Here is a 25,369-nt window from a genome sequence, read left to right as displayed (position 1 = left end):
CCATACTTTCAGACTTCCAAAAAGGATTCCGTCCAGAAAGAGGCACAGAATCTGCCCACATTGCCATCTGGGATGACCTTAAGAACACAGTTGACCAGAACTGGGTTGCAGCACTACTTCTCTTAGACTTCTCAGCTGCCTTTGACACTGTTGACCTTGGCACGCTAATACAAAGACTCTACGAAGTGGGGACTGCTCTAGACCGGATCACATCCTACCTTCACAACAGAACTAATGTCATCCATACCCCCCTTTCTCTTCCAAACCGTACTTCACAAAAGTAGGAGTACCTGAAGGCTGTATCCTTTCACCTATCATTTTCAACATTTACATGAAGCATTTACCAGCACTAATCAATAAATTTCACCTCACATGCTATAACTATGCAGTTGACACACATATACTCTTTCACCTGTAGTCCGCATACTATGTAAAAGTTTCGAATGGATACCCTTCGACTCCAGGAATACTGTCACTCACGCCCTCATCACCAGGAGACTGGACTACGGCAGCTCCCTCTACGCTGGAATCAACAAAAAACTCATCTGCAAACTCCAGAACACCGCAGCCAGACTAATCCTTGATATCCCACAGCACATCCACATTACTCAACACCTCTGTGACCTCCACTGGCTACCCGTTGAAAGAAGGATAACTTTCAAGCTGCTCATGCACGCCTACAAGGCCCTCCACAACATCGAATCACAATAGCTAAATAACCGCCTCTCTTTCCATGCCCCCAAGAGATACCTTCGCTCGGCCGACCTCTCCCTAACCACCGTCCCACGCTTCTACAGGAACAGAGCAGGCGGAAGGCCCTTCTCCTACCTCACAGCCAAGACCTGGAACGATCTCCCCCTTTACCTACGACAAGGCTTGACACTGAACCAATTCAAGAAATACCTCAAGACCTGGCTCTGCGATAGACCCCATCAAAGCTGCGTACTCTACACCCCAGTGCCTTGAGACCCTAACAGGTGAGTAGTGCGCTTTATAAACTACTGATTGATTGCTTCCAAGACCTTTATTCTTGGATGCTACCCGTGAATTCACAATCCTCAATAAATTATAAATAACCTGAAATATCCAGAAATGTATGTAAGATGTTTATGAAAATATTCTGAACCATAGTTCAGATTTATATATTGGAACCTTCGATTCTATTGCAATTGAATTTAATAAGCCTTGAAATCGGCTTCCTAAGTTTTCACCAACTCGAAACATTTACCATGAAGTGACTGTCTGAATCTCATTCTGAAATAAATGTTCATAGTTTGGAATTCGCCAAGCTAGATGTTTTCACTTGAAACTAAGTAAACATTTTGGAGAAAACAAACTGCAACAGAACAACCTGTATTTTGATTTGGATATGTTTATCAATCGAAGTAGATTCTTTCCTTGATGTTTGTACTCCTGATTGTTGTGTTGATGCTCATACTTGGCTATCAAATGTCACACTGACTGCAGAAATGCTCTGCAGAAAATAACCTGTTGTAATTGGATAATTCAGCACATTTAGTAGTTCTGATGCAGGCCTATGAACTCGAAACCACATTCCCAAAGTAGTAATAGAGAATGAGATTTGTATATAGCGTTCTATGTTTCATTTTTTTTTAGCAATTACTAATGTTTGTGTGCAATAATTCTGTTGCCATTGCTACCTGTATACCAGCCAATCTGTATATGTAGATTTCTGAAGTCGACTTTCCAATTGCTTCTTCCTCAGAGAAGGATAACGAAATAAATGCCCTGGATTTCTCTATGGATGGCACTGTATTCGCCACTGCTGGCAAGGATAAAAATATTCGTCTGTATGATAGCACTACTAATCAGGTAAGATGGGGCACTGAGGTGAATAGGAATGTGAAACACTAAATGTAAGTCGGAGTGTGAGGTGCCCTACACCCAGGGCGGCGTTGTAAATGTTCAGACAAAAGAAATGTTACTGCTTTGATCAATTGATCAATAATTGAAAAAACAAAAACGTGAGGGATGGAACGCTTGAAGTGATCCCAGAAACGAGTAGTTACTCCGGTTCCAGTCGAGGTTTTGTGTTGTTTTTTTTACCGCTATGCCACTCTAGGAAGCAGCCACATGGAAATCAGATCTGGTCCTGCTCCAAAGGGAAGAGTCCAGAGCAAAGAGTCAGTTCAGGCCCCACCAGCAGGAAAGCATCAGAAGGAAATGACACCCTGGGTTTCTGGGTATAATTGCACTGAGGTCATTGGCGAGTCGAGATTGAAAAATTTAAATGTCTTTAGTATCTTTACATTGATCAGCTTCTAATTCAGGGGGATGATTGTAGAAGTGGTGATTGCTTGCACAACTGGAATCCTCCCTCTGATTCCGCTTCAAGCTGGCTGCCAAACAAGTGCGCTTTGAGGGATGCTCTTTAGTTTGCCTTTGGCCTCCTATGGTCTCCTAAGCGGTGCTAAGCCACTGCAAACCATAGCCCCATGGCAGCTGTCTGCTCACCTGGATTCAACCTATCTTTTGAGCCCTCTTGATGAAATTCAGCAGACGCCAAGCACGGTGAGAATACCCTTGGGATTTTCAACTTTGAGTACCCCACTAAAGGATGATGGGGCCGAGGGGGAGATCAACAAGTGTTTATTTGTCAATAAGTGTGGCATTGTGTGATGAATTAGCAGAAACATTGGCAGGATTCGTTTTGAAAGGAGTCGTTTTCTATTGGCAAGTCAGGGTTGGTGTCAATCCATGAAGAGGGGGACCAGTAAAATCTTCACGTGCCATAAACTGCAGACTGTCTGATGAATCTGCATCAAATGTGGCAGCAAGTTACACCCTGTGCTTGTATTTCACGTTTTGAATGACCCATTGAGCGAGGGCGGGGGCAATGTTTAAGTAGGGGATCGAAAGTATTATTGATTACTATGGACTTCGGCATACATGTGATGGATCTGCACGAGATTTGGCAGAAACTTACAGGTACATGCATCAAAGGATTTTGCGATCGCAAACAGTGCGAATCGCAAAAATCGTCCGTTTGCGATCGCAAAATCTGCTTTTGGAATGCATGATGGGTGCAGGCCCTCGCAATTTGAGAATTCGCAAATATTTGCGAATTCTCAGTTTGCGATTGCATTTAAGGAATCGCATTTTGCGATTCCTTAAATGCAATGCATGAAACTTAAAAAAATTGCAATTTCGCAATTAGGGGGAGCAAATTACCATGAGGTTGAACCTCATGGTAATTTGCGAAAACTTTGCGAAAAATTAGCGAAAACTTTGAAAAATGCACTATTGTGCATTTTTCAAAGTTTCATGTTGTGCCCACACATGCCCTAAGGACATGTGTGTGCACAACATATGTGCACCGATTGATTTCAGGGGTGCAACAGGGTGTCCTTTGGACACCCCTGCACCCTTGAAATCGCATACTCAATTTGCGATTCGCTAATTACTAATCGCAAAATGAGAATGTCTTCCCATTCATTTCTATGGGCCTTTAGGCCCATAGGAATGAATGGGGAGGTATTCTTTAATTGCGACTCGCAATTTGCAAGTCGCAATTAAGGAATATTAAGAAATCTCAATTTATTTAGCGATTTCTTGATGCATTGCATTTTGCAATTCCTTAATTGCGATTCCTTATTTTTCGCAATTAAGGAATCTCAAAAAGCAATATTGATGCATGTACCTGTTAGCCCATTAACCTGTCTCTTGGTATTTTAAACTTTGTGCAGCTCCATCAAGAGGACTGTAGTTAAAAAGGGCACAAAAGTGTTCATTTCCTAATAACATTGGCACTGTGTGACAAATATGCACAACATTTGGCAGGAACCGTGAAGGATTGGTTTTCTATTTGTATGTCAAGTTTTTTGTCAATCCATGAAGGGTGAGGGTCAAATCAGAAAAGGGGGCCTTTACGTTTGCATATAACTTTAGTCCTGTTTGATTAATCTCCTTAAAATGTGGGTGGCAAGTTTCCTCCAGTGGAGGTATATCCGGTTTTGAAGATCCAATTGGGCGATAGGGCATCAAAAGTGGAAGGGAGTCAAAACCTTTTTGATTTACTAACAACTGTGACACAGGTTGGTGGATTGTCACGAAACTTGGAAAAACTAAAAGCTTAGCATGCCTACTTTTCGTTTTCTCGATTTCATGCAGGTCAGTCCGGGTTCAGCTTTCAAGATGGCAGAGTGTGTCAAAAAGCCTTAATTGGCCGAATCTAGAAATGTTAATGATTTGTCAAGTTTTGAGCAGATCCGTTGTGGTAGGCAAGGACATTGGGGGCAATAAAAGTTTCATTCACTATTAACTTTGATTCTCTTTTATGAATATGCTTGAAATGTGGTCCAAGCATATACTGGCCCTGCGACAACACCTCCAGTCTCACTCTCTGCCTATAGCTGAAGTGGATTGGCGCAGCCCTGGCCAAAGGCTCTGCACAGCATAGAATGGGTATGCGGCAAGTGAATGTGGCACATCATTAATGAAATAAAAACTGAAAAAATATAGTTAAAGATCAGTTTATTTTAAGTGAACCAAAACAGAGAAAGTCGTAAAATTCGCCAGTTATGGTGTGCTGTGCATAAAGCACATCATAATTAATGCCCCATACATGCATAGTACACCCCTTGTTCGATGGCATATGGAAAAAAGTCTGTCTAAAAAACGTGGTAGGGGGTGTGAGCAAGGGTGGGCATTGTGTAATGCACACCATAACTGGCAAATTGGCTTTCTTGGTTTTGGGTTCACTGTACAAGAATTGTAAAAATATATATATTCACTGAAAAAAACCAAAGGTTAAAGGGACATTATAGGTAGGTGAAAATGTCAGTTAAAACATACGAAACAAATGTCTGCTTCCCTCCCGGATGGGTGCAGATAAGTTTTTCCTGCTCTCACTGGTAGGGAAATGGTGTCCCGCACACTGTGAGTTAGCCTACCCTGGGGGATAGGGTTCCAGGGCCTTTTCAGTCTCACAGAGGTGAGCCGTGAACCCTCCCACTTTATTATTTTGGCCTGGGAGTTTGGGAACCCAGAGTCTCCTAGAGGCTCAGGGAAGAGGGCCACATACTATTTCCCCTCCCCTCCTCTAAATAATTGAATGTGCCCTGGACACCTGGCCAACTGAGGGAGTGAGAGTGTTTTTTTGGGCGGGGGGGGGGTTATAGCATGGGAGCAAGAGCTTTTTGTCTTTGTGGTGGATTGATTTTGTGGTAACTATTTTAGCCCTGGGGGATGGTGGTGGTGGTGGGTTAGCTTTCCTCCTGGACTCCACCCTATCAGGCTTAGGAGGGCAGGCTATCCCTAAACTTGTTGTATGGTTTGTACCTCTCTCTGTAAAACTGTTGGACAACATAAACATCAGGAGTGTGCCATGCTGATTCAGTGCACACCCTCCGGATATGTTGACCTATGTACCTGCTAGCCATTGTGCACCATCTGTACCCCTAATATTACAAGGCAACAAATGTATATGCAAACTTAGAACATGACAACCCTGATTCCCCCAAAGAAATCGTGATTACAGAACAAGAACCTTTTCATTTGCACTCTCATGCATATCCAAAGAAGTACATAAGAAATACTCAGCAAGGCTTTTCAATACTTATTAAAGTGTTGTGACTCTTTCATAAAAGACGCGTGCTGCGATAATTAGTAAAATGTATTTATTTAAAAAGTTTTATATAGCTCGAACAAGACCCATGAGGGTATCCGAGCGCTTTACAGTTGAGCGATAAAGAGGAGGACTATAAATCAGACAACAGGGTGGTCAGAAGTGCAGGAGGAGGAAAACTCTAGGCCGGCATAACAATGCAACGATTACAGAAGGATTAACAGAATGAAACGGAGTAGCATAATTAGCATCACAAGAAGAGGGAACAGAATGAACATTTCCACTATTGTGCCAAGACAGTGAATGTATGCAGGCATATAAGTACCTTGTTAGACTTGACACCATTGGTGTGAGTCTCCCTTCCTCTTTTTGCTGTTGCCTCATCTGTTTTTGCTGGTCTACTTTACCAATGCTGTTCAGTGCCAAAGTGCCAGTGCTCCCTATTATAAATTGTTGTATGGATTAGTGATTCCATGAGTGGTTATTTGATTTACTTGTCAGACCCTAGTATAGTGCACCATGTGTGCCAAGGGTCTATAAATCAAATGCTGCTTGTGGGTTTGCAGCACTGATTGTGCCACCCACAGAAACAGCTTGTAAAATGTGGCTCAGGCCTGCCATTGCAGTGCCTGTGTGCAGTCTGGCACTGCCATGTCGACTCTGCAAGTGCACACACCTGCCAGTCCCTAAACCTTCCCTTTTATGCATGTTAGTCCCCCCTAAGGTAGGCCCAAGGTACCCCTGTGGGCAGGGTGCATTGTATGTGAAAGGTAGGGCATGCCCTTATGTGTATGGCATGTCCTGATAGTGAAATACTGCCAATTTCGTTTTTCACTATTGCAAGGCTATCTGTTCCCATAGGCCAGAATGGGCAGTATTATTAAAACATCTTATAAACATAACTCACCCACGGAACAAAATAGGAAAATAAAGTTTAGTATGCCTGAACTCAGAATGTTAAAGTTGCATCTGTTAGTGTGGGTGATTTTAACATTCTGTGTTTGAAAATACCACTTTTAGAAAGTAGGTATTTTCTTGCATAACCATCCAGTATGCCTCTGCTAGGTTTGTGTATTGCATGGTTGGCTTGTGAGTGACGGAGCTGGGAGAGGGCTGCGGCTCCAGCAGTCTGATGAGTCAGGGCTGGGCTGAATGAGACCTGGGTTAATTTTAGAGTAGGGGGAGGACATGCCCTTTCATCTGCCTGGACCCGGTCTGCCTTCAACAATGCCGTCTCCACCTCCTGCGAGAAAGCTGCACTAGTAGGACAGACCTGGCTTTGAATGGGTAAAGGCATTCTCTGCCTTCAGAGTCAAAGGATTTGTGTGTATAAAAAGGGGGACCCAGACTCAAGAACTTTAGATCACTTCTGGGCAATCAAGAGGAGCCTTTGCGAAGGAGAAGAACCGGAGAAGCTGAAGGAAGATTACTGCCCCTGTGCTGTTTGGTGTTGGCCTCCAGTGGTTATTTGCTGCCAAGGAAAGGAGAAAAGGACTTTGTTGTTTGCTTTATCATCTTGAGGAAGATCTTCAAGGGCTTGAAATTGAGCTTGCCTCCAGTCTGAAGTCTCAGGGATACAAATACTTCACTCCCAGCTCCCCTGAATTCCCTTGCTGGGAATTCCAACATGCAAATACTGCCCCTCCTACCTGAGAGCTCAAAGAAAAATCCTAATCCAAGCGCTCATTTTATTGGGGTTGGATCATGGAAACACCCTTTATTTAGGAGCCCCCATCTGAGTTATCCACAAACTCCAGGTAGTCCAGAACTCAGCAGCAAGACCCCTTACAGGCACAAACAATCGTTCCACAGCCAAACTTGCCCTAAAAAACACTCCACTGGCGCCTGATGCAAGAGCAAATACACTTTAAATCTCTGTGCATCGTACACAAAACTTTGCAGGGCAAAGGTCCTCCTATCCTTAACAACCTTATCAAACCCTATAAAGCAATCAGGAGTCTCCGCTCTAATGTACTACATCTGGCCGAAGTCCCCAGAATCAGGAAGTCCCACACAGGATGGAGGCTTTTCTCCTACAACGCATCCAAGCTCTGGAAATCCCTGCCTCTTCCCATCCGTCAGGAAACCAACCACCTCTTGTTCCGCAAACAACTGAAGACATGGCTTTTCTCATAAAATTCTATCTACTCCTCACCGCACGTCCGCAGGACTGGGATGCCTACGGGTAGCCATGCTCTATATAAGAGCATATTCTATTCTATTCTAAAGAGGTACCTGCTGCTGTTTAGGACCTCTAGAGACTGTTTGTTGGTTGGAGCGGGAAGATAGACTCTATCAATCCGCCATTTTGTCGCACTGGATCGTTCCCATGCATCGAGGCTCCATCCTGTTGCATCGTAACCGGAACGCAGTAAGAAACTGATGCATCTCCTCCTCTCCGGTAAGGAACAGACGCGTCGCCTCCCCTGCGCTGCAGTAAGGAACAGGTGTGCTGCCTCCCACAAAGCAAGGAACTGGCACATCGCCTTCCTTGCAACCCTTTTGTTTGTTTTGTGTGACGCATCTAAGGTACTTTGTTGGAAAAGTGTCGCATTTACAACTTGCATTGAGCTGAACTATTTCTACCATTGAAGAGCCTTATTTTTGAAACTGTATTGTGGATTTTTGCCGTTTGCTTTTTTTAAAATTTTTTTTTATTTTTGGTGCAAAACAAAAATAGTATGTACGGTTTCATCCATCGCGTTCTCACAAATAAGGTACTAGGTGAATGAAGTGATACAGTATTTACAATGATCAAACTTATAACATCCACATTAGTGCAAAGCATTTCAGGTCATATCGACGATGCGATGAATAGGGATATACCTGTGTCGTAGAAATACAGTTTGCGATTTTGTGTTTTGTTGGCTACTATTAGTCTGAGTTTTGCCTTTTACACCTTGCAACAAACATAAAACAGTGAAAACAGCACACTTAGTCCGGCACGTACTTGAAGTAGTAGCTTTCGGCACTCGTAGCACAGTCCATCTGTAAGGAGAGCAGTGTATTGTGTCAAAGCCCCCTAATTCCCACTCCCTCCCATACTACCTCCCACGGCTGGACCCACCCACTTCTGTTGCGCACGCCCCAAATACATTTTTATAACCCAATCAACGCTCCTCGTCACTCTCAGATCCTTCGTCATCATCCTCCTCCAGTGGTTCGCAGATATCCCCTCTATAGGTGTTCCAGGATTGCCACACCCCATTCCATTTACGTGGATTGCCCCTCAATTTGTACACCGCCCTTTCAGTCAACATAAGCATGTCCACGTTGCGGAGCCATTGGGGCAGCGTGGGGGGATCAGCCGACCCCCACCTCTGTGCTATGTCCCGTTTCGCTGTTACCATCCCCACTGTGACCCAGGTCCTTGCATAAAAGGTGAGGTCAGTCGGCTCCCAGATGTTTAGCAGGCAGAGCCGTGGGTCTAGGGTGAGGGTGGTGTGAAGTGTTTGGGCCATCGTGCGTACTACCCGTTGCCAGTAGCTGACTATCAACGGACATTCCCACACCGTGTGTATGAAGGTCCCTTCTGCCCCGCAGCCCCTAAGGCAATACGGATGATCCGCCCTGCGCAGTTTATGAAGCAACGTACGGGTGTAGTAGATTCTGTGAATGAATTTTAGCTGCACTAGGCGAAATTTAGACGATATGCCTGCTTCACGTGGGGATGCCATGGCTGTGTTCCAGTCAGTGTCATCCAGGTCACCCACTTCCGCCATCCACTTGTCCTTCAGTTTCCCCAGTGGATCAGGCATATTGTTAATCAGCTTGCGGTATGTCAGCGATGTCGCCCCTTCTTGCATGAAGTCGGTAAGTAGACGATCCTCCAGAGGGGAGGATTCGGGCAGGGATGTGTCGGGTGAGATCGCTGCCTGTAGCGCGTGTCGGACCTGAATGTATCTGTAGAGCTCTGTGTTCCCCAACTCATATTGGTCCTGTAAAGTGGCAAAGGAGATCACTCCTTCCCTTGTCCACATGTCCCCCACCGTGGAGATGCCGATGCTGTCCCATTGTGTGAAGCCCTTAGAGCGCCGCAAATGGCCCAACGCCTTTGCGTCCCACAGGGGCGTAAGTTTCGTAATGATGCCATCCCACTTCAACTTTGCCTGTGCCTTGTACCATATGCGGACTGTGTGTTTCGTAGGTCCAGTGAGTTTTGCCGCCACTCCACGGTGGTACAGTGGGGCCAATAAGGTGTTTGCACCCAGTTGCGCCCTGTCAGCCTTGAACGCTGGGTCATCCTGCGGGGCATGTATCCACTGGTTAAGGATTTTGAGTTGGGCCGCCCAGTAGTACAACTGTACGTTTGGGAGGGCGATTCCCCCGTCGTACCATCCCCTGTTTAATTTGGCGTGAGAAATGCGGGCTGGCTGGTTGCCCCATAACAGGCCCGAGATCTGCGCCGTTATCTTCTGAAGGAAGCCATCTGGCACCAGGTACGGGGCGTTCTCCAGCACATATAGGAAACGTGGCAGAGCCATCATTTTAAATAGTGCTGCACGGCCAAGGAGCGTTAGGGGGAGATCCTTCCAATGGCGCACGTCCTCACGGAGCCGGGCCAAGGGAGGTTGTAGGTTGAGCCGTCAGAAATCCGCCTCATTCCGGGTAATATGAATCCCCAGGTATTTAAAGGACGTGTGCGCCGGTTCCAGTGGGCAGGAGTCCGGGAGAGGCGGGAGTGGCCCCCGCAGTTCAAAAATGATGGACTTGGTCCAGTTAATGGTGTAACCCAAGACTCGACCGTGTGCTGTACAGAGAGCCAGGAGGTTAGGGAGACTCTCTTCCAGATCCGTAAGATAGATCAGCATGTCGTCTGCGTAGAGGGACACTCTGTCCTCCCATAACGGGGTCCATTGTATCCCTTTCAGGAGTGGGGTGGTGCGTATCGTAACCGCCAGCGGTTCCAGAACTAAGGCGAAGAGTAGGGGTGAAAGCGGGCAGCCCTGTCGTGTACCTCTGCCTAGGGAGAAGGTTCTTGAAATGTGGCCATTGGCCGTCACCTGCGCCACTGGGTCTCTGTACAGCATTCGTATCCAGGAAAGGAACACCGGGCCAAAACCCATACGCGTGAGCACTGCAAAGAGGTAGCTCCATTCCACCATGTCAAACGCCATCTTGGCGTCTAAGGAGAGGATGGCGGCCGGTTCTTGCAGTAGTGGAACTCGCGCCAATACCCCATGCACCCTGCGGAGGTTTAGAGCAGTGCTGCGGTGGGGCATGAATCCGGACTGATCCGGGTGGATTAGGTGGGACAGAGTCGGCAAGATCCTGTTTGCCAACACTTTGGCAATAATTTTGGCCTCCGGATTCAAAAGTGAGATCGGTCTATATGATGAGCATTCGTTGGGGGGCTTACCTGGCTTCGGTATCGCCACAATGGTAGCCATCCGCTGATCTAGCGGCAGCGTACCCTGTGCTCTAGATTCCTCATACATATTGAGTAGGGGCGTGCTTAAGGATTCGGCCATGACTTTCAACCATTCAATGGGAATCCCGTTGGGGCCCATCGCCTTGCCTGGATGGAGGGCGCCTATAGCCATCTGGATCTCCTCCACCGTGAGAGGCGCGTCTATGTCCTCGGACATCTCTGGTGTCACCTCTGGCAAGGGAACGTGTTCAAGGGCAGTCTGTACCTCCCCCTCCTCTACCACTTTCTCAGGGGTGTAGACTGAAGTGAAATAATCGGCGAGGACGTCTACTATCTCGTCGGGGCGGGTGTGGTTGTTGCCCTGTGGGTCCGTAAGGTGTAGGATATTCTTCCCCCCCCCCTGTCTCCTGTCCAGCCACGCCAGCAATTTACTGGCCTTGTCCCCAATATCATATACCCTGTGCTGTGTGGCCGCAATATCTGACATCGTGATCTTGCGCATGTGATCTGTAAGGCGGTGCTGGTGGACCTGGAGGTCGTGAAGTGTGTCGTCTGAGGGGTTCGCCATATGGGCCGTGTTGGCCCTCTCTAGGCCTAACTCTATCTCGAGGGCCTCTTGTCTGTGCGTCCTTTTGTGATTTGCGATCACTGCTATGGCCTGACCCCTGAACACTGTCTTATACGCCTCCCACAGTATGGAGGGGGAGGCCACCGAAGATTGGTTTTCCTCGAAATACAGCCGGGTTGTCCTCTTCAAGTCCTTGGTAATCCGAGGTACTTTGAGGTAGCCTGGGAAAATCGGGAATAATCTGCGCCGTGCCATGGTCGTAGTGGTGAGTGTTAATGTGAGTGGCGAGTGATCGGAGACCCCCCGTGGTTGTATCTCAGTTTCGGCTACAGTAAGGTGACCATTAATCAAAGTAAAGAAGTAGTCTATCCTGGACAGGCTATTGTGCGTGGCTGAGTAGTATGTGTATTGTTGCTGAGTGGGGTGTAGAGCGCGCCAGACATCCACCAACCCCTGTGCAGTCAAGAATGTCTGGAGCCTGTTGGGCCCCCCTATGTGTGTACGTGGGGGAAAGCGGTCCTCGGAGTTTGTGAGTGTCATGTTGAAGTCCCCACCTATGAGCAGTTCCCCATCGGGGAGTGTTAGCAGGAATTTGCCCAGATCCGGCAAGGCCTCAGAGTGTAGTGCTCGTGGTATGTAGACAGAGACTAGATTAAAGAGCTTCCCCTCCCACTGGCCATGAACTGCCGCGAATCTGCCATGGTCATCCGTTGCAGTAGACTTGACAATGAATTTGGAAGATTTTTTTTGCAGGATGCCCGTGCCACGGGACCCCGAAGTGAACTCAGCATGCACTATCATGTGATAGCCTCTCCTATCTAGGGCCTTCGTGGCCGCTCCCGACAAGTGCGTCTCCTGTAGGAGAATGAGAGCCGGTCCCCGTCTCCTTATCCCCTGCAACACTAGCCCTCGCTTAATCTTATCCCCCAGGCCCCTCACGTTCCAGGACATGACAATTAGTGAGTTCTTCGTGGTTGGGCTATCCGTTGCAGCCATTGCTAGTCCCCCAATCAGGCCTCCCTGCGCCCCGAGTGTACCAGTGGTTCTTAGTTACATAAGACATGCCTAGATATTTAAGTGTGCATAGAACATAACCTTGTAGGACCGAAAAATCCCACAGAGAAAACTTATTCAACTTTCCCCCCCTCCCTACCCCCCTGCTATACGGACTCAAAACTGCCCGCCCCCCCAACTTAGCAGAGTGCATACCCCATCCCCAAAACAGTGTACTTGCGCGTTGGGGTGAGGGACTCTCCGCAGCCGGCAGTCTCTCATTCACACCCCCGGAGGCCCTTCACCCAGTGTCCAATGGCGGGAAGCGCTTCACAGCTTAATAGTCTCATTACAGAAGCAAAAAATGAATTGTTCCCAAGCGTTTATTGTTCCTCTGCCTCGTCCCCGCCGCCTTCAGCTCCCAAAGAGTCACTGTTGTCTGGTCCACCTCCGGAGGCCTGTGAGTCTCGGCGGTGGCCGTCAGCCCGATCTTTTCTGGAGCGATTCGTCCGTCTGTGGTTCTGACCCGGCCTCCACCCCTCGAGCCATTCCTGCACGTTTTCGGGGCTGTCGAAGAACCAGGTTTTGTTCTCCGCTACCACCCTTAGTCTTGCTGGGAATAACATTGAGTATGGAAGTTCCCTGGACCTCAGTTCCTTTTTCACGTCGAAAAATGTGCGTCGCCGACGGGCGACTTCCGCGGTGTAGTCGGGGAAGATGGCAACGGTGGCGTTCTGGATCTTGAGGGGGGGGGGAGGACCTGGCTGCCTGCAGGATTGCGTCCCGGTCACGGAAGTTAAACAAGCGTGCCACTATGGGTCGCGGGTTAGCCCCCGGCTTTGGTTGGCCACCCGGGACTCGATGGGCCCTCTCCACCGAAAAGAAGTTGGACAGTCCCTTCGGCTTTAGTTCGTTAGTGATCAGGTTCTCTACGAAGAGATCCATCGCCTTCACACCTTCCGATTCCGGTACCCCTATAAGGCGGATATTATTGCGCCTAGAACGCCCCTCCTGCTCATCCAGCTTTTCCCGAAGCATTCTATTGTCCTGCGCCATCTTCCCCATTTCTCGCTGGAGTTCCGCGACGTCTTCCACCAGTGATTTCGTGATCACCTCCATACTCTTGACCTTTTCCGACATTTTGTGGAGGTCCGCTCTAAGTAGGGTGACGTCCGTGGAGATTCCACCAACAGTAGTTTGTAATTGTGCCAATGCAACCATGACGTCGTCCAGTGTGGCCTTTTTTCCCCCAGGGGAATCGGCCGTCTTGCTAGGCTGTTCCTTCCCTGCCGGGGATCCAGCGGGCTTGTCGGAGGTAAAGCGATCTATACGAGTCTGTGTGACGCCGCCCTTAGGACCTTTCCCCGCCATGCCGCCGAGTGTCGTGCTCCTCGTGCCCTTACGCGCCAGGATGTGAGGATCGGTGCAAGCCTGACCGGTCCGGTTCAGCAACGATCAGGTCGGGCGTGCGTCTTCGGGGCGCGAGGTGCTTCGTTAGTCGCCAAGTGCGTAGCGACTGATCAGGTCACAAGATGGCGGGCGTCCACTCCGTCGTCGATGCCCAGGCTCTCGGTACGTTAGGTGATGACCTTCAAGGCTTTCAGGACTCCAGCGACCCCTCCTGTAGGCACCGCTTCCTTGATTCGCATGTGCCGCTTTCTCCGACTTCCCGAGGTGCAGTCGATCTATTGAGTCTACCCCCGCACGGGCACTTCCGGTCTAAGTTCTCCGGTCAGGATGCACTTCCGGCGGGGTGAAAGTCCGGGGAAGGTCCCGGCTCTGGAGGTGTTGGTAGGCCGGTCAGAGGCTTCGACGTATCTTTGGCTACGGACGTCGGATTTTCTCGCTGCTTGCCGCTGCTCACTCCGCCCGGTCCTGGGATCCGGTACCTGCCTTTGGGGCTTGTAATTGTGACGGATTTCTGTGTCGGATCGACGAAGAGGCCGCTTCAGCCGCGGAGCTCGTCCCTTATGCTGCCGCCATGATCGGCTGCTAGCCACGCCCCCTTTGCCGTTTGCTTTTGTTTAGATAAAGAATACTTATTTTTGTAAACTGGTGTGGTGTCCACTTGTAGTGTTTTCACTGTGTTACTATATGTGTTCACAAATGCTTTACACACTGCCTGAGAGAAAAGCCTGTCTGCTCGTGCCAAGCTACCAATGAGTTTGAGCTGGGGTTAGTTTAGGAGTTTATTCCCCTTCCCATGACTAGAAGCAAGAGTCCCTATTTGGACAAAGGTGAAAACCAATACCAACTAGAGACCCCCCATTTCTAATATATTGTGTATAGTTTTACTTATCCTAGTGCTCCCTAACCTTTTTTTGTCTAGGATGGGTGTGCTGCCAAATCCCTACTGGTTGGACTAACTCCCCGTTACCCGTGGGTAAGTATCATCAGTCTGTCCGTCTTGGTGTAGAGCTTGACATCCCTCGTGTTGGTACGCAGGAATCAGCTGAGCTGGAATTCAGACATGAAGTGACCTCGCTGTGTCAGCTTAGTGCTCCTCGGCCTAAACACAGATTTGGGTGTGTATTGATAATAACAAAACCCATGTGGCCATGTTGCAACCCCTGTCAGACCGCAATTGTTTATTCTAGGTGGATAGCGGAGTTACAACCAGACAAATGACAAATATGACATGTGCGCAGATGCCTGGCTCCGCTACCTGCCCTGCAACCTCGGCAGTCACGCTCGCCCATCCTGCACAATAATGCCCTAACTGGATTGGAGTTATGGAAATGTAGGCAGAAAAAAACCCAAAACTTAAAAGGATTCCTCCGCTCTGCTGGATTATCATGGATTGCATTGTCGTAATTTGACGATGGCTGGGTTAGCGCTTAGCTTTGCTACAAGTTATTTCCCTTATCTTGGCCTTACTCGAAAACGCCATTTTGTATGTTACGGCGGCCATTTTAGGGATTTAGCGGCCTCGTAGTCAGCGTGCCCTTTAGTCCTTTGTCCGTGCCACTGACCACTCGAGTTTGCCCAGCAACAGGCTATTTTTAGTAACGGTCAAGCCTGCACATGCGCAGTTCCGACTGACCAGTCACCCCTTAGGAATGTTCCGCCAAACTGACCAGTGGTGTTGTAACCCCTCCCATGAGTTGGCTGTGTTCCAAAAATGACCATATATGTACCGAAAACTCTGTAACCATGTACTGCCTACCTTTCTTATGTTTGAAAACTGTATAAAAGAAGGACTCGCACCGAAGTTCAGGGTGATACTTCTTGCAATGCCGAAGGGTGCTGTAGGAATGTACCACCACCCCATGGGGTCTTAATAAACTTGTCTTTTGCATTTTCCAGTTTCCGTGCCAACAGTTCTTTCGGTGTAGTGGGTATTGTATGTAGGCCTGGGGAACCCAATACCACAAATTGGCGACCACGAAGGGACTCATCGGCGACTCGGATGCCCGAAGGAGAGGTTGTGACGAAGGATTGGAAACTCGCCATGGACGCGTACGCTGCCACTGAGTGACCCGAGTCTTGGCACCCACGGTGTTTTCTTCCCTTCCTTCTGATCTGACCTTCCAGGTGGGGCCGGTCTCCGACTGAGATCCTGCTCGTCTGCTTTGCTGTACAGTGCCCGTTTGGCTGATTCGATCAAAGACCTTGACAGTTGGAATCTGGATATTTGAGATTTGGGTAAGATTTGTGATCGGTAAGGTAGTCTGCGGACGCTTACTGAAGTCCTATGTGACTATGATTTGAGTTAGCTAACATTTTGACTTTGTGAATTTGAATACATATGTGTAGTGCACTTCACATAGGCAGGCATGTAGAGATGTTTCTCTAACTTTGTTCGTACTTTGAGCGGCACATTTGTGTGAAGTATCGTAAGTGCCATTTTTACGGTATCACGTTTTCGTGGTACTTTTTGAACATCCCTGTTTTAAGCACACTCCAAGGGATGTGCTGTCTTGGAAATGGTACCACATATAGGTTAAACGAATCTCAGCCGGCTCCCCCAGAGGGAACCCCTAATCGTGATATGTATGTCAAATTCGGCCTTCCCCCTATACTGTACAGTAAATGATGGCATAAGTATACCAGATCTGATCCCGAGTTGCAATGGCAACTACATGGGTCGTTTGATTTACGAAAGGTTCAGTTTGTGGAGCAATGTATGTTTCAGCGCAGGTCTAGACAGGATATGTTCGATTTGTGTGCGAATGTGGGAGAAAGCAGTGCGTGAACGAATGAAGCGTGAGATTGCCTTGGCGGAAAAAGAGCAGCGCAAGGCTGCTCGAGATAAAGCTTTACAGCTGGAGGAGAAGGAGGCGCAGGAGAAGAAAGAGAGGGAGGCACGGGAACGTAATTTGCAAACGACCGGTCAATTTCCTATTCGACGTCCGCGTTATCCTGTCCTTAATAATGAAATTGATGATTTTTCGTTACTAGATCGATCTCCGCCTCCGTATGTTCAGCCTACGGCCCCGTCCGAGGATTCCGGTGATGAAGGTTGGGATAAGACGAGTACGAGGTTAACAGCTGAGAGAGACGCGGAATTGCGTGGTTTAGCCAGGAAATTGAATTTGAATAGAATAACTATGTCAGAGGTTATAGCTGAAAAGGATAAGTGGTCGGAACGAGAATTGATGTGTTTTTTAAAATACCTTTGCAGATGAAGTTATTGATCGATTCCGTAAAAATTCAGTGGATTTAGAACCCAAGGATATGTCAGTCCATCATGAGAATATGCGTAAAGGTTTATTTGTTCTTGCAGATGCAGATGGTTTTTTCTTACGATTGCTCCAGATACGGGATGAGGCGTCCAAATTGCGGGAAGCACGAAAGGCATCAGAGCAGCCTGGGCCGGAGTCGACGGAGCAGTCCAAACAGTGTTCTATCCTGGGAACAGATAAGAGCTCTAAAGTTCATGTTATGCCTATGTGTGAAGCTGCACCTTTGTATGTTCCCCCTAAAGGGCAAGGTACAGACGACGATAAAATGTCAGCAGATGCAAAAAGGTATTTTATATATAATTGGGTGTATACGCCTTGGAATAGAGCGGATGTTATGGCGTTGAAAAATGCTTTACCTGATCCCCATAAAAATCCGGCAGCTTTTTATGAAGGAGTAGAGGGGACTATTTCTTCTTGTGTTATGACGCTTGTTGATATAGATCTTTTCTTTGGATTAATTCTCCCCCCTGATATGTGGAGAGCGATTCGTAAGTTTGATGATCAAGCAATGTTTGGGGCAACCTGGAAAGAGATAGGCCAGGCTGATTTAGATAGGGAGCCTGCATGCAAACCATGCCAGCTAATTTTAGATCTTCCAACAGCTATTTTTTTTATTTTTTTTTATTTTTGGTAACCTTTATTGTGCATAAGCAGCAAACAAATACGGGCCTACAACCACCTGGCCGGCCACAAAACTGTAGGCACTTTTGCAAACAATACGATACATCGACAGTGGGATGTCATTAATGAGTAAACACTTGAAGTTACACTGGGTCATACTACACTGCCGATATGCAGGATAAATAAGGTTAGTTTAAAGTTTTATAAAACTATAACGAGAATTAGGTCCAGGAGAGCCATTGTCCAGTCAGACCCACTTCAGAACAGGTTGTCCGCGATAAACAGGCGAGTCCCATGGGACAGAATAGCGTCACAATCAAACTAGCGGCATCATGAGGATCACAACAGGATGACTAAGACAGCAATATGGCGAATGTCGACAGGAACCCACCCAGCTGCAAACCAAACAACAGCCCAAGGACAGAAAAAAGACGAGAAAAAGTGAAAAAAGAAAAAAATGAAGGCCCATAGAAACAAAAGAAACTGACATTTAAACCCCCCACCCTACACGCATGCAGAGGCTACGGCCTACCCCCGAACCCCCCCCTTGCGGTGTGTCTGTCGCCCAATAGAGTGCCCGAAATATAGAACAAGAGACAAAGGAAAAAGAAGGAAAAAAGTAACCCTTACTAGAAAGCCTGGGGAGGGCCCAGAATTATCCTTCCCGGTCATGCCCGCCATGCGGTCCCTTCCCACCCCGTAAGATTGCAAAACAATCGCAGTCTTATTTACTGTAGGAAACGGGGTGAGACATTTCAGCATGCACAATCCAAAATACAGTCGTTAATGTTCCAATCCGAGTTCCCATCAGCCTGTCAGTCCCGATCTGCAAACTGACGTCTTCAGCCCTGGCCAGAGCGCAAAAGTCCCCCTGGAGACATCAACCGAGGAGGGCCCGATCCATACAAAACCAGGATGGAAAATGGCCGCCGCCGATGAGAAAACGGGAGACGGGGACAAAATGGAGGTCCCCAGGCAGCAGCCGAGCCACAAGCAGACAGGAGATGCACCCACATATCCACAGACCGACGCACCTTCCTTCGCTGGGAAAAAGTCACTTGAAAAGCAGCAAATGCAGGGGGATACTGTTGCAGCATAAATGGAGGTCGGGGAAACAGTAACTGCTCCACCAGCAAGGTCTCAGACTCCGGCGATGTTTGCAACAATGTGTCCCCGGTCCAAATGTCGAACTGCCATGCACGGGAAACGTGGCGTAGACTAGCATGCCTCGCCTCCCTGTCAGTGATCGGTCCCACGACTTCCCCCTCCGTGCCCATCAATGCCGAGGCAGTACATCGCCGAGAGGCAGCCGGTTGGACCCACTCTGACCGCCACGCCGCGCCGCCTCCCACCATGTCAGGGAGTGCTCACATTTCTGCCCCGAGTTGAAGCAGTTCCATGAAGACGTCACGGCAGGTCGGTTCCGTCTGTGCACCATGCTGCTCCTCAGCGCAATTCCCGGGTACGCTGCATAACGTCCCATTTGTTGTCTGGCAGGGGGTCGCCGGCGCGAGGCGAAAGGACAGTCTCCGCGTCAGTGAGGGCAGCCGCCATTTTCGGTGCCTGGTGGAGCGCAGCACAATAGGGGGGCAGAGTCGGCCCCAAGGAGTTCAGGATCGGGCCACAGTGCTTCGCAATGCCGGAGCCTTGTGTACGGAAGGGCACTGCCGCCGCGGTGCAAGTCCGGGCAAACCTGGAGCGGTCCACTTACTTCGGACGGCGCAGGGCAGCTCCAGCCGGGGAGGCGATCTCAACAAAGGAACGCTGCACCCTCTCGCACCGATCGCGCAGGCTGGGGCGCCAGGTGCTGCAAAAGGGTTCCGTCCGACTCCCCCAACGACGTCGCTGCCAAAAAATGGATCCCCGCTTCCAGGACTCATCAAACGTCTACCATACTGGAGGTCCACGGCGGCCAGGAGCAGCGCTGGTCACAGCGCCCGGGCATGGGGGCCGCCGCCCGATGTGACGATATCTCCGGAAATCTGGCAGGTAGGGATCCCGGTGGAACACTGAAAGCATCAGTGCAATCGTAGCTATGGTCCGCTGCGGTGCAAAGTCGAATTCGAGGTCAGGATATAGATGCGGACCACACAGGCTTGCGGAGCCGAGAATCGAGCGTCCGTTCAGTCCAACAGCTATTTTGAACAAATTGAAAACGCTTGTTCCCCCTAAAAAGATCGATTGGACTGTGCTAGCTTCGTGCAAACAGAAGCAAGACGAATCGGTATCTGACTTTTTCACACGTTTTGAAGAAGCGTTTCATGATTACAGTGGTCAATCGTTAACCGATGATACGGGTAGGCATTTGTTTGTAGACAAGTATGTGGCTAATCTTCTACCGGAGATTGCAAAAAGATTGAAAACAAGTGAAAGTTCCTGGACCACAGCGACCCCTGCGTCTTTGTTAACTATGGCTCAGTATTACGAGCGGCAGGAAATAGAGGCTAAAGAAAGTGTTGATAAGAAAGCGAAGGAATTGAAAACAAAGATGATGTTGGCACAGGTTCGCGGTGCGCAATCTAGAGGGAATGATAGAGGCAGTCGAGGAGGGGGTAATGCGTCGTACGGTCGTACCGATATTGCTGAGGACCAATGCGCATATTGTAAAGAGTTTGGGCATTGGGCTGACGATTGTCCAGTGCTTCGTGAGCAACGTAGTCAGCGTGGTCGAGGAGGTGGAAGGTCGAGGAATAGTTATTCGGGAGCGAGAGGTGGCGGAAGTGATCGTGGTAGGTTTGAAGCGAGGGGTCGTGGTCAGGATGAACAAAACACCTTTGATAGACGGAATCAGTATCAGATATCGGAGGGTGAGAATGTGGAGCATCAGGATTATGTGCATGCATAGGATTGCGTAGGATGGGGTGTGGAATCGGTTGAAGTGCCAGAAGCAAGACGAATCGGTGTCTGACTTCTTCACACGTTTTGAAGAAGCGTTTCATGATTACAGTGGTCAATCGTTAACAGATGATACGGGTAGGCATTTGTTTGTAGACAAGTATGTGGCTAATCTCCTACCGGAGATTGCAAAAAGATTGAAAACAAGTGAAAGTTCCTGGACCACAGCGACCCCTGCGTCTTTGTTAACTATGGCTCAGTATTACGAGCGGCAGGAAATAGAGGCTAAAGAAAGTGTTGATAAGAAAGCGAAGGAATTGAAAACGAAGGTGATGTTGGCACAGGTTCGCGGTGCGCAATCTAGAGGGAATGACAGAGGCAGGCGAGGAGGGGGTAATGCGTCGTACGGTCGTACCGATATTGCTGAGGACCAATGCGCATATTGTAAAGAGTTTGGGCATTGGGCTGACGATTGTCCAGTGCATCGTGAGCAACGTAGTCAGCGTGGTCGATGAGGTGGAAGGTCGAGGAATAGTTATTCAGGAGCGAGAAGTGGCGGAAGTGATCGTGGTAGGTTTGAAGCGAGGGGTCGTGGTCAGGATGAACAAAACACCTTTGATAGACGGAATCAGTATCAGATATCGGAGGGTGAGAATGTGGAGCATCAGGATTATGTGCATGCATAGGATTGCGTAGGATGGGGTGTGGAATCGGTTGAAGTGCCAGTAGATCAAAGAGGTCCATATGTATCAGCGGGCATTTTGGGTTCTACTGATCAGTTTTTAGTTGACACAGGAGCTACTCGTAGTGCTTTGTCTAAAAACTTGGTTCCAAGGGCTCCCCTGTCTGGCGAAACGATAACATGTATAGGGTTCGATGGCACACCCTCTCCAAGCCCATTATCACAACCTCTTGCATTTTTTATTGACAAATTTTTTAGCTTTTGTCCATTTTTGTTGTCGCCCCACACTCCAGATAACATTATGGGCATTGATTTGCTCAAATATTTTCGAGCAACGATACGTTGCGCTCCTGAAGGAGTGCGGGTTATTTTGAATGACAATTATCCAGACTCAGGCAGATTTTGTACTATGAAGGAAATTGAAGCATTAGCCTCTCTCCCACACACGTTATGGGCGACCTCAGATACGGATGTGGGACAGATGCTCATTCCGCCTATTCGAATTACTGTCAAGGAGGGAGTACTTTTGCTACGTGTACCGCAGTACAAGATCTCTAGGGAAGGTGAAATTGCCCTGACGCACATCGTTCAGGATTTGATCATTGCAGGAGTAGTGGAGGAAGTTCCTAACAATGTCTGTAACAGCCCTATTCTTCCGATTCTTAAGAAAGACACTGACGACAAAATCTATCGATTTATTATTGATTTGAGAGAAATTAACAAAATTGTCATTCCCCAATACCCGGTGGTGTCTGATATCACGACATTGCTCACCTTGGTCCCCCCAACTGCAACAACCTTTTCTGTTATTGACCTTAAGAATGCGTTCTTTTCCATTCCCATTCATCCTGACAGCAGATACCTATTTGCCTTCACGTTGAATAATAAATCGTATAGATTTTGTCGTGTTCCCCAAGGTTACACAGAGAGTCCTAGCATCTATAGCCAGGCTTTGAAAAGGCAGCTTGACTCTTTTGAATTGCAATCCGGAGTAGCCCTTATACAGTATGTTGATGATCTCCTGTTGGCTGCAGACACCTATGCACAATGTGAGGAGAGTACACTTGCTTTGCTTTCCTTTTTGGCTCAGAATAATCATAAAGTCTCTAAGAAAAAGCTACAATACTGTAGACCCAAGGTGACCTACCTCGGTCATCTTTTGTCTAAGGAGGGGCGTGCATTAACATCAGATCGAATTCAAGCGATTTTAGATACGCCAGTCCCCCACACTCAGAGAGATGTACGCGCCTTCATAGGATTAACGTCCTTTTGTAGACAGTGGATCATGGGGTTTTCGCACATTATCAAACCTTTGTTAGCGTTATTGTCCAAGACTACACCAATGCCCCTTGATTGGACAGATGAATGTCAAAATGCTTTTGATCAATTGAGACAAGCCCTTTGCTCTGCACCCGTGTTAGGTACACCAGATTACACAAAGATTTTCACGTTGTACGTGCACGAAAAAGATGGGTGCGCGTTATCAGTGTTAGTGCAGACACCTGGGGATAAGCAGAGGCCATGTGCGTACTTTTCAGCCATTCTTGATCCTGTAGCTCGAGGGTTACCTGGGTGTTTCCGAGCGGTTGCAGCAACAGCAGTAGCTATACGGCAGAGTGAGGGAATAGTTTTGTCGCACAAATTGTTGGTGCTAGTTCCCCATGCAGTAGATGCCCTGTTAAATCAAACGAAAACACAGTATCTCACGAGCGCACGTTTAACAGGATATGAGCTCACACTCCTGGCGCCACATATCACACTGAAAAGATGCGCTACCCTGAACCCTGCCACTTTATTGCCATATCCGGTTGAGGAGGGCCAGGAGGAAAAGCACCATGATTGTGTTTTCCTGACCGAGGAACAAACAAAGGGTCGTGTCGACTTACAAGATATGCCACTTCCAGATGTGGATGGGGAACTGTGGGTTGATGGATCGTGTTTGAGGCTGCCAGATGGCACAACTTCTGCAGCATATGCGATCACGACACTTAAGACGGTGGTAGAAACAGCACGAATACCCCAGAAATCGGCCCAAGCAGCGGAACTGATAGCTTTGACAAGAGCCTGCGAACTGAGTGCTGGCTTATGTGTGAACATCTACACAGACAGCCGCTACGCCTTCAGAGTAGCGCATGACTTCGGCCTACTCTGGAGAGAGCGTGGGTTTTTGACTTCGCATGGAGTACACATTATGCACGGAGAACTAGTGCGTGATCTCCTAAAAGCGCTGCTTTGTCCGAAGAAAGTGGCGATAATCAAATGTAGTGCACATAAAAAGATCACCGACAAAGTGGGACAAGGCAATGCCTTTGCAGACAGTATAGCAAGACAAACAGCTATGTCACGAAACGACTCCCCCATGTATGTAGTGAAGTCGCAGGCCGAGCGATGGCATGCTGCTAGAGCAGAGATATTAGACATCCAGAAATCAGCGACTGAAGCAGAACTTGTAGCATGGGCAGCAGAGGGGGTGCTGGATGATGAGGGTTGTTGGAGGAGCAAGGATATGGAACGATGGAAATTGCCTGCAGCTTACTTGCAAGCGATGGTCCAGATGACACATGGGTTGGAACATGTTGGAGCTCTTGCGATTACTCGATTGTTAACACGAGTTTGGGAGCATCCTGAGATTGCCAACACTTCCAAGAGAGTAGTGCAGACCTGTTTGATATGTTTACAGCACAATCCTGCTAAAGGGACGCATACTCCGAAAGGAGGGTTCGTTCCACCTTCTGCACCATTCGAGGTACTTCAAATGGATTACATCCAGCTTGAGCGTTGCAATAACCTTAAGTATGTCTTAGTGGTGGTATGTGCTTTTAGCAAATGGGTTGAGGCCTTCCCCACGAAAGATAATACGGCTTTGACAACGGCTAAGGTTTTGCTCAAAGAGTACTTCCCTCGATATGGCGTTTGCAAATTTTTGTGGAGCGATAATGGTCCTCATTTTGTTGGGAAAATTGTGGAATATGTGTTGAAGGGATTGGAGATTCAGCAAAAGTTTCACGCTGTGTTCCATCCTCAGTCAGCAGGTCTTGTTGAACGGTACAATGCCACTTTGAAACTAAAGTTGGCTAAGATTGTGGCATCCACGTCTTTGAAGTGGCCGGATGCTTTGCCGTTAGCATTACTCTCTATTAGATCAGTGCCCCACTCTCGAACTGGCCTCACACCTTATGAAGTGGTGTTTGGAAGGCCAATGAATATATGGGGAGTTCCTAAGCCGCGATTGTTACATGATGTGCCTTGTATAATGATGAACGATTATTTGGCACGATTAACAAATGATTTACTTTCTATTCACCAACAGGTTCGAGAAGCGCTCCCTGACAATTCTATTGGAGAGGCTCACAATCTTCGTCCTGGCGACTTTGTGATGGTCAAATCGTTTGAGAGAGCGAACAGCTTGGAACCGAGGTGGCGTGGCCCCGAGCAAGTCCTGCTTGCAACTCGAACGGCTGTGCGAGTGACCAACAGGAAGCGGTGGGTGCATTCAACTCACTGCCGTCGTGTCTCTCCGGATCTGGTGAATCCCACCGTGCTGTCTGATTACAGAGACATCTTGGACGAGGAGAAAAGCCCAGCTGTGACGTCGGCCGAATCTGAGGGAGCCTTCCCGGACCACACTGTTTCTGGACAACAACGATACAATCTGCGGCCACGATAGGAGGAAGATTTTTTATTGGTGCGAGACTGGTTGAGTTACCGCTCCAGGTTTGTGAAACGGAAGCCGGGAATCTCAAGGGGGGGGGATCAGTTCTGCCAAGAGTAGCGACACCCGTCTTGACCCCGGAGAAGAAAACAACGGCTACCTCCGAGCTCAGCACTCACATTTTTATTTTTTAGTTGTATATTTGAGACATTGTGAACTCTTTTGAACTATGGCGTCTTCTGCATCACGAGACAAAAGAATTCTTGGTGCTATATTGTTTGTATTGACAATTGTGGTGATAGCAGTGATAGCCTGGGTAGTAGAACTTGTGGTGCCTGTACGAGAACATTTGCTGCCGACTACCCCGGCTCCATC

At 48.2% G+C, this 25,369-nt stretch overlaps 1 protein-coding gene across 2 annotated transcripts in view; it reads left to right on the top strand.

Annotated features, from left to right (window-relative positions):
- Positions 1–25,369, top strand: part of LOC147709510 (uncharacterized) — a 124,634-nt gene that overhangs the window by 45,112 nt on the left and 54,153 nt on the right. For both annotated transcript variants that reach the window (XM_086925504.1, XM_086925505.1), the window contains exon 4: positions 1,727–1,833. In XM_086925504.1, the coding sequence (XP_086781630.1) occupies positions 1,727–1,833 (107 nt within the window). The remainder of the gene's footprint in view (positions 1–1,726; positions 1,834–25,369) is intronic.

The sequence above is a fragment of the Lissotriton vulgaris genome, chromosome 6 (assembly GCF_964263255.1).
Source record: "Lissotriton vulgaris chromosome 6, aLisVul1.2, whole genome shotgun sequence".
NCBI lineage: Eukaryota > Metazoa > Chordata > Amphibia > Caudata > Salamandridae > Lissotriton > Lissotriton vulgaris.
Note: the sequence above shows the minus strand (reverse complement) of the source record. Positions and strands in the feature narration are given on the sequence as shown.